This window comes from Patagioenas fasciata, chromosome 7 (assembly GCF_037038585.1).
Source record: "Patagioenas fasciata isolate bPatFas1 chromosome 7, bPatFas1.hap1, whole genome shotgun sequence".
NCBI classification, from domain to species: domain Eukaryota; kingdom Metazoa; phylum Chordata; class Aves; order Columbiformes; family Columbidae; genus Patagioenas; species Patagioenas fasciata.
In genome coordinates, this window is record NC_092526.1 from 1993749 (window position 1) to 2007231 (window position 13483).

At 51.3% G+C, this 13483-nt stretch overlaps 1 protein-coding gene across 9 annotated transcripts in view; it reads right to left on the reverse strand.

Moving 5' to 3' along the window:
• Positions 1 to 13483, reverse strand: part of FMNL2 (formin like 2) — a 130521-nt gene that overhangs the window by 55028 nt on the left and 62010 nt on the right. For all 9 annotated transcript variants that reach the window (XM_071810657.1, XM_071810655.1, XM_065840607.2 and 6 more), the window contains exon 2: positions 5917 to 6000. In XM_071810657.1, coding sequence (XP_071666758.1) covers positions 5917 to 6000 — 84 coding nt within the window. The remainder of the gene's footprint in view (positions 1 to 5916; positions 6001 to 13483) is intronic.

Genomic DNA, 13483 nt, shown 5'->3' on the forward strand with positions numbered 1-13483 from the left:
AAAAAACACAACAGTAAAAGTGTTTTCCACTTGATAACCACATCCAAATATGATTTATCCTTCACTTGTGAGGGGGTTGGAGCGCAGTGGTGGAGCAGCGGGCACCGCAAAGTCCCCGCCTAACAAGGCTCCGCTTACCTCTGGGGTTTATTCCTCTCCTTTCTGAGGGTTCTCTCATGCCAATGCAGCCCTGCTGGGCTCAGCCCAAGCCTCCGGAGCAGATATTTTTCTCTTACGGATTTATTTCTCTTCCTAACTAATCAGCCATCAGCTGCTAAAGCCAGGAGCTTTTCCTAACTGCCAGTTTTAATATCTGGAGTCTTCCAAATGAGACGCTTAACGAAGCTCAGTGAGCACATTGAGTAGTCTGCAATGTAGATACTAGAAGTTTCTGTTTGTTTTCTTCAAACCTAGCTGTAATTCTGTACTTAAGTAATCATCTCTACAGTGATTTCCTTAAAAAAGACGCTGCTCATTACTGCACAGGAGAATCATTTGGGTGGAAGGATTTTAAAGACATTATCCACGAACATCAGATACCAGCGACACTCTGTGTAGTGACCAAGAACCACTGGTGGTAAACATCTCCTGGAAACATTTTTATAGCCCCTTAAAAGTGTTTTTTCTGCTTTGGAAAGCCATGAGGGATTAGCCTGTAAAACTGCCCTTTCCTGGCTGTGATTGCTGTCTGGGTTTATCCAGCTCTGACTGTTTTTTATTAGAGGCTGATACATCGCAAGCTGCAAAGCCCAAGCGTCAGCGCGGCGCGATGACAGCGTCCTCCCCATGTCCTTCTGGTCCTTCTTCTGGATGACAAACGCATCCTCGGCTGCCATCGAGACATCGCTGTTCACACGTAATCCGCTTGCCTTAGATACCGTAAATAATTAGTTAAAAATGATTGCTTTTTCCTGTCTGCTCCTCCCCTCCACTCCTGGCAATTTGCAGTCGCTCGCTGGCCAAATTCGCTTTCAAAATAAGAATTGATACGGCAAGGGGTTTAACGCTATTTGAACGAGGAGGTTGGGGATTTTTACCACACACGTGTTAAAGTTTAAAATCCCTATTTGAGCCTCCAGACCTTGCTGGGCAAAAAAAGCAGTGGGTGACATCACGACTGGGACACGGTGGCTTCTCCTCCCCACCACCCCAGCACCACGCCGTTCAGACACAACAAAGTTAATAATAAATCCCGATGAAAACTATTTTATCTCCGCTACGTGACTCATATAAGCACCAACACTATCTACAGCCTGAAAGGAGAGAGGCGCAGACCGGCAATAACTCAGCCCGGCTTTTGTCAGCCACCTAGAAAGCAAACTAACTTAATTTCCCAAGGATAAAAGGCCCTTTCTTGCTTGAAAAATTGCTGCCAGAAGGACACAGAAGCACATGCAAGCGGAGAGCAGGGAGATGTCCCAGTCCCCAGCACCTCCCTTTAGGGTAATAAATGAGGAGACATCAGGGACGAAGCTGGAAGAGGGGGCACAACGCTGCTCCGGTGCTTTTCTCACCAGCAATCTCCAGAATTTGCACTTTTTTTCTGGATGGACACCAAAAAAAGGGGGCTGGGAAGCTATACTTGAACTGCCGCGTTTCTGCATTTCCTCTTCCATCTGATCCTGCAAGGAATTCAACACATCTCTCATTCACCCAAATCTGGAAAACGTATTTATTGCGTAACCAGGAAATTGTGGCTTTTGCTTCCAAAGACATTCAGGACATTTTCTGCATTAGTGACATATGTTATTATTATTATTATCATTATGACCCTCGCTAACTGGTTTCATTCCTAAGATTCACACGCATCAGGCAAGCACACAAACCTGGTGGCAGTGACTGCTGGGGGGACGTAAAGCATGGTGCACGTTTCCATCACCCGTCCCCAAACCACACAGCCCTGGGGGGCAGCTCAGCAACTCCGCCAGCAGGACAGCGTGTCACTTTAGATGTCTTTACTATGGAATGAAACAACAGCAGCCGTTCATCTCGGCATCAATCAAGGGGCAGAGGGATCTGTTTCCACCGCTATTAATTTTCTGCAAAACCGGGTCACCAGCAGGGACCTGGCCAAGAGGCACAAGAGCCGCAGATGCTCCCTCTGAGGCCCGGGATGTGACCACAGAGCCTGGACCACTCATGTCCTGCACCTGCATCTCCAACTCCTCCATCACTCACTGTCTGATGGAGCCTGGACCACTTGTGTTCTGTACCTGCATCTCCAACTGCTCCATCCCTCACTGTCTGATGGAGCCTGGACCACTCATGTCCTGCACCTGCATCTCCAACTGCTCCATCACTCACTGTCTGATGGAGCCTGGACCACTCATGTCCTGCACCTGCATCTCCAACTGCTCCATCACTCACTGTCTGATGGAGCCTGGACCACTTGTGTTCTGCACCTGCATCTCTGACTGCTCCATCACTCACTGTCTGATGGAGCCTGGACCACTTGTGTTCTGCACCTGCATCTCCAACTGCTCCATCCCTCACTGTCTGATGGAGCCTGGACCACTTGTGTTCTGCACCTGCATCTCTGACTGCTCCATCACTCACTGTCTGATGGAGCCTGGACCACTTGTGTTCTGCACCTGCATCTCCGACTGCTCCATCCCTCACTGTCTGATGGAGCCTGGACCCCTTATGTCCTGCACCTGCATCTCTGACTGCTCCATCCCTCACTGTCTGATGGAGCCTGGACCACTCATGTTCTGCACCTGCATCTCTGACTGCTCCATCCCTCACTGTCTGATGGAGCCTGGACCACTTGTGTTCTGCACCTGCATTTCTGACTGCTCCATCACCCACCATCTGATTTTCAGTGAGCCACCTGTCCCAGGGCCAGCCGGTTGGATAAATGAAGCCGTGAGCATCTGTACCATCCTAACGTTTATGACTTCATTAAAACACTGGATTTTACCTCCAACAGGGTACAAAACAAAACCAAAAGCTCTCAAAACAGAGCTGTCAATGGCTACTGCAGCATCTGCAAAGACAGGAAAAATTAATTAATCCCCACACACACACCTCTGGTGTCTCCAAAGGTGAGGACACAGGGATGCCCCTGCCACAATTTGCCATTAGAGGGCAATGAAGAACTTTCTAAGATGTCCCCAATCTCTCGCTCGTGCCCCCTCTGTCACCCACCACGGCCCAGGGCTGCATGAAGAGGCACAGAGGGCACCAAAAGGGTGGCTCGCCATGCCAAGGAATGGTGTCCATCCCTGCCGGGATCCTCCCCAATGCTCGCCCACAGGATGACCCACCGCTTGGACCTCTCCACGATGGACAACAGCTTTATGGGCTTTGCTCTTCCCCTTGTTCGCTAAGCCAGAGAGGCAGGGAGCGAGCTTTCAGAGCACCAGCAGCACCACTGGGATGACTTGCAAGGTTTATAGACACACAACATATAGAACAGAAAATACCACACACGAGTCCCCACAACCAGCCCAGCAAACCCTTACAGCGACTCACTACAGCAGATTATATTATCATTATCACCATCATGATGAGACTGGCAGCTCCCCACTTTGGTTAATCTCACTTCTGCAAAAATGGAAGCTCCATTTGGGAGCTGAACTCTCTCCCCATACATTCTCAACCTATTGCACAGATAAATGGCTAGGGTCTGCTTTACAGACTATATAGAAATATCATTTAAGAGCAACCTCTTTTCCCTTTCGGGCAAAAGCACAAGAGGGAAACAGTGAATTTCCTCAAGCTGTTACATTAATTTACATCCTCAGTCCTTCACTAAGCAAAAGCGGGCGAAAATGGTGTAATGAGTGATACCAATAGAAAATAGCAGTTAAAATCTGCATCCACACTAAAAACACATGTTCTGTACAAAATCTGTTCCTGGAAGTACTTTTAGCCACGCGCCGTCATTATGTGGACAGCGATCAATATTTCATACGCTGCACTCTGGTGCTTTTCTGACTCGCAGCGCCTGCCCAGCGCCAGCGCTGCCACCGGGGCTGGGACACGTCACACATGTGCAGCCCCAGCATGGACCCTCGGCCGGACGGACCCTGGAAAGGTGGCACAGTGTCACCTCCTGTCCCCTGGGGCCCCGCGCAGCGCTGGTGACAACAGCTCTGTGCAGCTTCATAGAGTCATGGAATCACTTTGGTTGGAAAAGAGCCTCAAGATCATTGAGTCCAGCTACAACCCACCCCTGGCACTGCCCCATGTCCCTGAGAACCTCATGTCCGTCTGTCCAACCCTCCAGGGATGGTGACTCCAGCACTGCCCTGGGCAGCCTGTTCCAATGCCCCACAGCCCTTTGGGGAAGAAACTGTTCCTAAATCCAACCTCAACCTCCCCTGGGCAACTTGAGGCCGTTTCCTCTGCTCCTGGCGCTTGTTCCTGGGGAGCAGAGCCCGACCCCCCTGGCTCCAAGCTCCTTTCAGGCAGTTCAGAGATCAGAAGGTCTCCCCTCAGCTCCTGTTCTCCAGCTGAACCCCCCAGCTCCCTCAGCCGCTCCCATCACACTTGTGCTCCAGCCCCTCACCAGCTCCGTTCCCTTCTCTCCACTCGCTCCAGCACCTCAAGGTCTCCAGGCTTCCCTGCCTGAGGAGACTCATCCCAACCTGAGGTGAACTCAGCCTTGTGCAAGGAGCTAGTGAGATAGGCTCAGGTAACTCGGGATTGCAAATCTCCCTCCCTGCGTTTCCATCTGCTCGTCCCTCCCGCCCCGCTGTGCAGTGCAGAGTGAATCAGAGCAGCTGCGCGTTGCTCGGGGTGGATGAGCTGGGCTTTGCACATCCCGGCTGCGCTGGTGCTGCTCCTGCCCCGCTGCCAGGGCCGTGCAGGCTGAGCTCAGACTCCAGCACCGAGCTCACCCATCTATCTGCACGCTCCGAGTGCGCCTGCTCTGAGCAAACACCCACGAAACAAATCCCTTACAGTAAATTAAGCGATTTGTTCAGTGTCTCAATAAACCGAAACTTTCAATAGCTCGACACTTCAGGTTTTTTGCACAGAAAACGGCAAGTAATTCTTTATTCAGCTTTACTTTGAAGTTGTTGGATTTTATCAGAGGCTCTGTCACTGTAATAGGAAATGTCCCACAAATGTATTTATTAAAATGTTCCTGACCTCACAGCACGACTGTGCCTTCCGCCAAACGCTCATCCTGCTACCGCTCTGTTCACATGTCAAGGAAACATCCTTTCTCAGTCCTGGATCAATTATTTCCATTAGAGATTACTTTTGAAGCCTATGGCAGGACCTGATTTTGCTGCTGGCTCACAAATGCACATCCTACCTCTGGCATGCTTCGCTTTCTCTAAATAATGCCGTTTCTGTTCACTTGCCAGGGCAGAGCCAACCTGTTAATTGCTCTGTGCCGCTGCCAAGGCTGCACGCCGCAGCGGAGCTCAGCTACCAAAGATGCTTCAGCATATGGTGCTGCTTAATCCGAGGTTGTTGTTGAGGCTCTGGAGGCGAAGGGGAGCTCGGGCTGCACCACCCTTCGCCTCCCCCTGAAGGCGACAGCGACCGCCAGCTGCGGGAAGGGCTCCTGGTGTGCAAAGACAAATACTCAGTGGGTCGAGACCACCCGTTCCTACTACACGGGTCGGGAGGGACTAAAGGCCGAGCACTCGCTGAGGGGGCACTGAGGGACAAGGTTCTTTAAGCTTGTGCCGGGCAAAATAAGGAACATTCACCGCCCAGAGGAAACGGGCACAGGGGTGATGGTGACATCAAAGGGAAAGAATAGCGCTCTGTGGTAAAAAAGGGAATTATTATTGCAAGGCAAGTCATTACCGATAACGAAGCATAACGTCAAAGAAATGAATGTCTGAATCTGTTCAAATACGTGTCCTCCGCGAGGTCCCTTTCTAAGCCCGGGGACGCTGTGATGAAACCCGGTTTGTGCTGTCAGCCCAAAGCCCTCCTGGCCGCCCTTACCTGGTCGCAGATGAGCTCCCACTTCTTCTCGTTGTCGTATTGCCGCAGCAGCCGCGCTTTGTCGGGAGGCAGGTTCATGGCATTCTGCGGAGACAGAGAGAGCGGACGTGAGGGACCGCGGGGGGCGAGGGCTCCGGCACAGCCAGACACGAGCAAACCCAGGTGACGTGGCCGTGGTTGCTGCCGTTGTTCTATGTGAGTTCCTATTGACGGGGCTATTCAGAAACGTTCCCTCTAAATGTCGTCTTTGGCCCCAAAAGCGTCAGTGAATCACAAGGCACCGAGGGGGAGGGCTGGGGACAGTAGGAGGTGACCTCTGTCCGGAGGAGAGGACACGGCACAGAGCCACCTGCCACCCCGGATGGGTCCTCATGGGCCACCACATCCCCTCGTCCCTTCGCCTGTCCCCACCTGAGCACACTCGTACGGGAAACCCACACAGCAGAAGGCCAGTTCTCTCCAAACGAGATCTCAAAACGCCATTTCATTTTATTTCAATGGTGAGACACTCCTCAGGTGTTTCAATGTCACCGTGTGCAAGTGTATGTGGATGGGAGATCCCAGGGGTGGGACTGCTGCTCCCCATCCTGACGCAGAGATAAGGATCCCAGGACAGTGAATGACAAGCTGCAGTAACGATGCAGGGAGAGGCAGCAATTAGGAGATGCCCATCGCTTGTTGGCTCCTTTGATGTCAGCTGGGATCTCTCTCCATGGGCAATCGCCTGGGGTAGGGCAGCACAGCCCAGCTGCTCCCAGGGCAGCTCTGCTAAGATCTGGGTCTAAATGTGCAGCATAACTGTCGTGCTTGGGCCCCCGGAGAAGCCAGGAACACCTGGAGAGCTTTGCAAACAGCAGGGCTGAGAGCGGCCCTGCGGCACACAGCAAGTCAAGTGCCTCGATGAAAAACCTGCCCAGCACCTCTCGGGCTCCAGCTCGCGTTCCCAGACCAGCCCAGTTATCCTCAGTTAACCCTGGAGGACCAAAGGCTGCTGAATAATCCCGCAGCAAAGCAGCCATCAATGAACTGGTGTTTAGGTATTGAAACACCCTGCTCTGGGAGCACCCATCTTCACAACCCATGCTATAGGCAGTTTTACATATTTATTAAAAGCAGGCTGACCTGGAAATGCTCAGAAACCCTCCCGGATCCACACTCTGCTGCAGCTGGACCTGCACAGCCAGACTGGGGCCCAACCTCCCCCTTTGGTCACACAAACCCTGTCCCGGGTGTTGGGAGAGGAGGGACATGGAAAGCCCAAACTGCCACAAACACCAGCAAGAGCATCTGGTAGGACCAGCCCAGCCTGCTGACACCCCTGAGCAGCACACGATAAAATCTACATTGCAGTAAGTCCTCAGACAGGGATCGTGGGCCACTGGGATGGTGCAGATGGACTCGCTATCATCCCTCGAGACCTTATCTCCCTCCATGCCGGTGACGAGCGTCACTGCTCCCGGGGATCCCCTCATTGCTCTACTGCTCTTCCTAAAGCTTATTTTCCATCAGATAACACATACTCTTCCTTTTGCTCATCTGCGCTGTCATGTTGACAGTATTTATAGGCAGCGATCGTATCTGCACTTGATTCTCCTCCCAGTCTCTCACCATGTACCTTATCAGTTCTACTTATCATTTTAATGCACTTCTGGGTATTTTTCCTGGGGCTTTTTCAAGAACCATTCCTTACCTCTGAGGATACAAACATATTTCATAGCTTAGACTAAATCTCGGCTTTAGGAAAAGCTTCACAGTTTACGTGCAATACACCCCTTGTCAAGCCCTGATCTCCTCCTAGCTAATCAGCTTACCCAGCTCGGACAAGAAACCTGCCTGCAAACCTTTGCAGAATTCAGTCGCAACAAGAGTTCAGGACGGATGAAAGCCTGAAACAGGGAGAACATGACCCAGGCAGCAGGTCCCAGTGATCTCATTTCAAAATGAGTTAAATCTGATCTCATCCTCAAATGTGAACTCTTTGCTCCACGTCGTTTTGCTGCACACAACCATTTCATGTATTTCAACAATCACTGCAGTGCACTTCAGATACCCCCTGCACCGCCCCAACGGGTAAAATTGGTTGTGGATACACTGTGTGCAACCAGGTTCACATCCCAGTGGATGGTTTGCACCTCCTCGCTTCTCAGTAAGAGATTTAAAGCAGTTTTGAAAGATGCTTGTGTGCAAGTCCCTCACCACGCCATGGACAGGACCCCAGGCTGAGGCAAACCAAGGCCAGTCACCCCAGTACCCCCAGTCCCATTCTTTGCCTCTTCTGGAGGGACTGGGAAGCATAACATAACCCCCCTGGTCTCATTATCCATGTGGTGAGGAGGGGGATGTGCTTGGACCAGGAGGGGATGGATTTGGACCGGGAGGGGACGTGCTTGGACTGGGAGGGGATGGATTTGGACCAGGGGGGGATGCGTTTGGACTGGGAGGGGATGGATTTGGACCGGGAGGGGATGGATTTGGACTGGGAGGGGATGCGCTTGGACTGGGAGGGGATGGATTTGGACCGGGAGGGGATGGATTTGGACCGGGAGGGGATGCGCTTGGACCAGGAGGGGATGGATTTGGACCGGGAGGGGATGCACTTGGACCAGGAGGGGATGGATTTGGATTGGGAGGGGATGGATTTGGACCGGGAGGGGACGCGCTTGGGCTGGGAGGGGATGGATTTGGACCGGGAGGGGACGCGCTTGGACTGGGAGGGGATGGATTTGGACCGGGAGGGGATGCGCTTGGACTGGGAGGGGATGGATTTGGAGCGGGAGGGGATGGATTTGGACCAGGAGGGGATGCGCTTGGACTGGGAGGGGATGGATTTGGACCGGGAGGGGATGCACTTGGACTGGGAGGGGATGGATTTGGACTGGGAAGGGATGCGCTTGGACCAGGAGTGGATGGATTTGGACCGGGAGGGGATGCACTTGGACCAGAAGGGGATGCACTTGGACCAGGGTTTTTCACGCTGGCAGCATCAGTCTGACATTAACTTTTTTATGTTTTACACATAAATCAGTTTGCACGGCTTTCTTGGCAACTGGATCAAATTGCATCCGTTTACTGGAAGCTCTGGCACGACGTTTTCTCTCCCAGCCTGAGGCTCTCGGCTAATCCTGCAGGTTTATTTCTGCTCCTTCTCCCCATCCGTGAGCCACCTCCTGACCCTGGGGGCTCTCCCGCTGCCTCCAGGTGCCCCAGAACATCCAACCCCACTCAACATACGTGGTTGTACCATATAGGCCTTGTTTCTCCACACAGAATAAGGCAGGTGTATATCATACCTTCTCTAAAACCCAGACTAATGCTGGTCTTCAGTTGGTCTTACTGTTAACAACCGCTCCCTGCTGGAAAACTAGCTTTCAAGCCGTGATATTTTTATTTAAATGGGAAGCAATGTATTTTCTTTACATTTATGCATGGCACTATACCAGTTGCATTTCCGAAATCCAAGTGTGCTATATCTAATTGCACAACCGTCCGCTCTTGCATCAGTAACGATGGCAAAGGCGGCTACTGAACTGGCTGGCTCGACCTTAGCGGCTGCAAGAGCTGTGACTCCGGTCACAAGTAACCAGATGCATGAGTAATCTGGGTTTCTTGCTCTCTGCGGATCAGTGAAATGACTCACAAATGTCTCCTGGCCACTTGCAGCCCTTGCGATGGGTTTCACATACACCAGCGCTTTTCAGTTAACTACAGGTCATAGACATGTGATTTCTCTTTCCGTCTTTATCCTAATTATAATTCATGCTTTGAAGGCTTTTGATAGCACAGCCATTCCACTCCTGATAGGATCTGAATCCCTGCTGTTGCCAGAGGTGGTGGTCCCACTTGCTCCTCTCCAGCCTGTGTGACCATCCAGGTCGTCCCTTACTGTCCCCCATGTCAAACTGCACCTCTGCCCTGGTACCCTCCTTCCATCAGGATCCCATCTTGGGGCAGAAAAGACCTTTTTTTATAGTGGCAACAGCAGCTGAAGCAGCCACACTGTCTTGTGCCCCACACTGCTCTGCATCCCTGTTTCTGTCCCTGTCCCCGTGCACATAGAATCACAGAGTCATTTTGGTTGGAAAAGATCCTCAAGATTGAGTCCAACCATAACCCACACCTGGCACTGCCTCATGTCCTGAGAACCTCATGTCCGTCTGTCCAGCCCTCCAGGGATGGTGACTCCAGCACTGCCCTGGGCAGCCTGTTCCAATGCCCCACAGCCCTTTGGGGAAGAAATTGTTCCCCAAATCCAACCTCAACCTCCCCTGGTGCAACTTGAGGCCGTTTCCTCTGCTCCTGGCGCTTGTTGCTGGGGAGCAGACACCCACACGGCATGGCTCGTACTAAACACGGCCTGGATTAAAAGGAACTCTTTCTGGTCAAGCTATTTCTAATTCAAGTCATCGCCACAAGTCCAACAAGCTGCAGGGTGGCAGGAACCAAGAGGTTGCCACTCCGTGCCATGGCTAGAACACGTAACCACGTAGTAGCCGTGGCACAACCTCCCTGTGTTTGGGATTTTGCCTCTTGCACCATCATCACCCTGGCTCATACAGACCTGTTTAAAACACTGATGCCCACCAGCCCTGGTTGAGCATCCGCGCCTGGGTGAGCTCCGCAGCTTCACTGCTCTCCCTCCTCCCACAGATCCTCAGCTTTAGGAAATTAATCTCCCCTTCCACACCACACTGCAAATTTCCACGACGTCACACCACTTAAGAGAAAAACAGAGAAAAAAGGCACATAATTCTGTCTCAACGTCTGCAAGGCAATAGGAAACCAGCTCCCATCGTCGCTTTACAGCCTCCGAGTGAGGTTTCCGACTCCTCGGAAACTCCTACCAACACAAATCTGGAGCGCTGCTCTCAAAAGGAGCGGCGGCCAGGTCCTACACGGCATCATTCTGCCTACGAGGGCCCGTTCCCAACCGTGGCTTGGCTCCAAAAACACATCACTTCTCTTTTTCCCCACAAATTCCAAAGTTATTCATGTCTACTGCTACGTGCCAAATAATATAGGTAAGGTTTCCATTCCGTTCGCTCCGGGTTGGCATTATAAAGCTAGAACTTAAATTAATCGCAGTAGCAGATGGAAAACTGGGGGAAATACTAGCAGACCTACAAAATATTAAATTGCTTAAGAGTTAAAAATAAAACCAACAGCGCGTCAAGGAAATATATGGGGTTTTAACGTAGGAAACAAGCTCAGCTCTGTCCAGACCGGCAGCCCCGGCGGTGTCTCCGGAGCAGATTTGGTACCGGCGCTTTGGACCGGGGCGATTCGAGGTTCAGCCTCATCCCGAGGAGATGATTTCACCCATCGCAGGGTGACGGTGAGAGCAGGAAAACGCTGTTTCCCACACTGCAACATTATCTTCTGGCCACGGGCAGGAAAGCAACGACCCCAGCACGGGCACCTCAGCTTCACACGTGCCAGCCCCAAACAAGAGCAACTAAATACGGCTTCATGGCTGGGAGCCGAAATCCTCCGGAACTCCAGGGAAAAGTTGAGGGTTGCACTTCGGTGCCCTGTTCAAAACTGAGTAAATTTAGTGCCATTTGCTGTGACCGGCTGCCTTGGCCATTGCAACCTTCTCGCCTCCATAGAAAAGCAAACGAGGTTTTGAGTCCACAGAGCATCTGAATTTACTACGGAAACTGCGTAGCCTCCATTTCCAGTTTTTGGCACTAAATTCTGGTTCTGTAGACCGATTTGTAAGGCCGGGCACCATGTCCGTGGCGCTCGGCTTCACCCTTGGCCTTGAACCTGGCCGTGGGGATTCGCACACCGTGCCCGCCCATGGGACAGAGACACGGAACAGACACAAACAACGGCGCTCGACCGCCCGAGATTATCCCCCGTGCAGAAATACCACAGTGTTCAACGGCATTTGTGGCTTCATTAACGACCAGCAGGTAATTAACTATGGGTTCAACCACAGTCCAGGTCACAGCAGCATGCGAGAAGCCGGTGGTGGGATGACCGAGCTGTATTTTTCTAACTTATTCCTCCTTTTAATGAGAATTAAAAGGCTCGATGTCTTGGAAAACAAGCGTAGCAGCAATTTGACTGACTCGAAAGCAGATGCGCTGCTAATTAGTAGCATCAGGCTGTTGCTCTTTCTTATTAATCTCATCGTCTTTAAATCTAAATCCCTTTTATTTATGAATCATGACATCAATGTGCAACAAACACAGCAGAGTGCTCCTGATCCATTTGTTCCCATGAACAGCCCCGCGTGTGTTAGTAAGACAACTGGAACACGTGTACCCCTAAAATGTGAGATGTTTCCAGCAGCCTAATGCCACCCGCCGGAGGGTGACGGGACAAAGCCAGCCCTGCGTCACTCCGGGTACAGCAGCAAAGCTCAGCCTGGCAAGGCGAGGCTCAGCCAAGGCTGCGACCTTCAGAGCTGGAGCAAAGCGACATTCAACAGCCTTTCAGCAGAGTTAAACGTCCCAATTCCACAATGGCACTGCTAGCTTTAAATGAAATAAAGGTAACCCAAGAAAGTATTATGTGCAAGTACAGCAGAGGAGGGTGCAGGTTAATACACCCTCCTCTCTGAGACGGACCCTATATTCCTGAGACATACCTTATATTCCTGAGACATAATTCCCAGCTCGCTTTCTCCCCCTGCCCTTCCTCTGTTTGGGATTATTCCCAATTTGCACTGCTACCAGAGAGACAGAAAAACAAACCTGGGTAGACTTTGGCTTCACAACAGTATTGATGAAAAAGATCAGGGCTCTAATACATTGAAAATAATATTCTTGGTCCTTGTAAATTAGATTCAGATTTACATACCGACATCAAAGCTCTGCTCCTAACTCCAGAAACTGCAGACTTCAAGGACCCCTATCCTCACTTGGAATTCCCTAATCTGAGCTTATTCTCCAGCTCATCAGCTCAACTTCTCAGTTCCTCGCAGTTTTGTAACAGCCACGGCTCCTGCGTTTCGCCTCCAGCTCCCCAGGTTTTATCTCACCATGATGAGCTGCGATCTTCAACTTTTCTGCATTACAGTCAGGGCTGTTTTAAAGCACAGCCTGAACTATTTTAAGCTTTTATTAATATCTAGTGAGTTCTTGCAAAGTAGATCCAAAATTGGATCGTAAGTCAAATCCATACCGCCCACCTTCATATTGTACAAGGGAGATGGAGCAGCCCCATTCCCCAGCCAGGGCAAGAGGACGAAGCGCCGCTGGATCCAGGTTTACTGAGTGGATCCAGGTTTACTTCTTGGCACTGCGAGGTGCCTACGTCTTCCCAGAAACCAGGATCCAAAAGTAACAAGATTCCGAAAATCATAAAACGAGAAAGGAAAGCAGCACACCACGCAGTTCAGATCCGCCCGTGTACATTCGCAGAGCCATTGACATCGTCACCCTTCGCTGTCAGATTTCTGAGCCTGTAAACGTTCCTTCACATCTTCTAAATTTAGTCGGTGTGAAAAGAAGCCGGTTTATAATGTTACGAAGAGAAATGATCTTTGCTGAGCAGAGGATGCCCGGGCAGCAGCGAGAAGCCAGGGCTGAAGGGACACTCGCACCTCCCCACCTCTTGT